We start from the raw sequence: 2122 nt of genomic DNA on the forward strand, positions 1-2122 counted from the left end.
TCTAACGTTACTAGTTGTTGCAACAGCATGCGTAAAAAAAACTACAAAGTTTCTTAGGCCAAAAAGAACGTTAATCTTGCGAATAAAAATTTGACGCCGTTAAAATGGGTATGCGTTTATGCCGTTATCAACGCATTTAACTGATAGCACTAATTAACAGTAAAAAGTACTTAATGCAGGAAAGTCTGGCAACGATCCAAACAGCTCTTTCAATCACCTCAAGTGTTTAATCGGCTAATCATTTCAGCTGTACATGTAGCTCTATATATTGTTGGGTAGTTTAATTCATAATAAAACCGTTTTTACAAACTACATATGTTTTTTGTGCAAAAATCTTGATTTGTGTAGTACCTAGTTAATGAAGTTGTCAGATGAATGTAGCGGAGTAGAAGTAGAAAGTGGCTTTACTTGAGTAAAGTACAAGTAGGAATATAGCAATATATAAAAATATATGAAATATTGGAATACAAGACTAGATATTGTCTTAGATTTTGGATATCATAATATTGCATAGATGTCATTTTCTGTTACCATTTTCTGTTCTTCTATAATTTTTACCTTTACCCACTTATTCATTATATCTACATTACTGAAGATTATTTATCTAAAATCTCATTGTGAAGATATTTTGTTAAAGCACTAATTGTCAACCCTTGATAAAATCGACCTTGAGGTATTAGGACAAGAATGTCGTGATATCTGATTTTCTCCATATCGCTCAGCCCTAAGTACAAGCACCGCAAATTTGTGCTTAAGTACAGTACTTGAGTAAATGTACTGTACTAGATTCAACTACTGCAAAAATCAAACTGGACAACCATTTGCTATTAAGGGTCAGTTCCTTTATCTACAGGCAAGCATACAACTCAGCATATATGAAGAATAAAGTTTGCGATAACAAATGGATAAGTTTAAAGTTGGACTTCTAAACCAAAAATTTAAAATATATATATTTCAAAACCTTGACTCCATTTTGTCAATAGTTGGTACCAAATGACATAGGTATAGTCTAGAGATGTGACGGTATGAAAATTCAACCTCACGGTTATAGTGACCAAAATGATCACCGTTTTCGGTATTGCAGTATTTTTAAAAGTGTGTTCAATATGGGCTCAACTATGGGCTTTTTAACAATCCTGATAAATGTCCTGAGTGCTGTCATATCCTCCTGACACGATTCCAACTTCAAGAACAGAAACACACTTTGTAGGCCACGCAGTGCGCCTGCCGCGGCAACTTCAGGAGCCTTGGTTGAAGCTGGGAAGGATTAAACACATGGTTTCCACACCGTGGTGATCCACCATAATAATAAGGATATTTTAAATTAAAAAAAAAAAAATTGTTACCATCAACACTTCTGCCGTGGTTTACCTTTACACCGGTAATCGTTACATCCCTAGTGTAGTCATAGGAAATAAAAATAAAGTGTTACTAAATCCTATACTACACTTGCTGCAGAAGGTGAATGAAGTCAACATCTGGCTTGATTGACTCCAGTATCAATACTTTTACCCTGGATCATGGAATCTAGTGTTATCTCAACTCATCAACAGCTGTGTCTTTCAGAACTGTTGGAGAGGAGTCGCAGGAAGGAGGAAGAAATGAGCAGCTTTCAGGTTAGCAATTTACGTCTTTAATAATCCTTCTCTGTTTGCCTGTTCATTTGTGTCTGTAAATTTCCACCCTAAATAGAAGATTTTTACTATCCAGCTGGCCTAATTTCAACTACGCTGCCAAAAAGAGCTGGTAGTGTTTTTACTTATACACCACATTGCCTTCAAAATGTTTTTTTTGCATATCTGTTGGGGTGTTTTTGAGTAACTGCTGGGCTTTAGTCGTCTTGAGTTCTGTGATGCAGCACTACAAACATAAGTACACAGCCGTGGGCCTGACACACTGCTTGCAGCCTGGCTTGGACAAGTAGCTAATTACTGCAGACACGAGGCCTTGGAGTTTAAAAGCCGCCAGAGGCCTTGTCTCTGTCTTTCAATACCACAGCATCTACACTTGGCAGGCCACCAACTCACCTAGTCTGGATCGGACTAGACCCCAGTGCCTCACCGGCCCTTTGCTCACCTGTGTGTGTGTGTGTGTGTGTGTGTGTGTGTGTGTGTGTGTGTGT

The 2122-nt window shown here is 37.7% G+C and overlaps 1 protein-coding gene across 5 annotated transcripts in view; it reads left to right on the forward strand.

The window, feature by feature from the left end:
* Positions 1-2122, forward strand: part of cep128 (centrosomal protein 128) — a 55814-nt gene that overhangs the window by 44873 nt on the left and 8819 nt on the right. For all 5 annotated transcript variants that reach the window (XR_004336120.1, XM_032542524.1, XM_032542527.1 and 2 more), the window contains one exon: positions 1567-1616. Coding sequence is in view for 4 of the 5 variants with exons in the window: in XM_032542524.1 (XP_032398415.1) it covers positions 1567-1616 (50 nt within the window). In the remaining variant the exon portion in view is untranslated. The remainder of the gene's footprint in view (positions 1-1566; positions 1617-2122) is intronic.

Source organism: Etheostoma spectabile, chromosome 18 (genome assembly GCF_008692095.1).
Source record: "Etheostoma spectabile isolate EspeVRDwgs_2016 chromosome 18, UIUC_Espe_1.0, whole genome shotgun sequence".
In the NCBI taxonomy this organism is placed as follows: domain Eukaryota; kingdom Metazoa; phylum Chordata; class Actinopteri; order Perciformes; family Percidae; genus Etheostoma; species Etheostoma spectabile.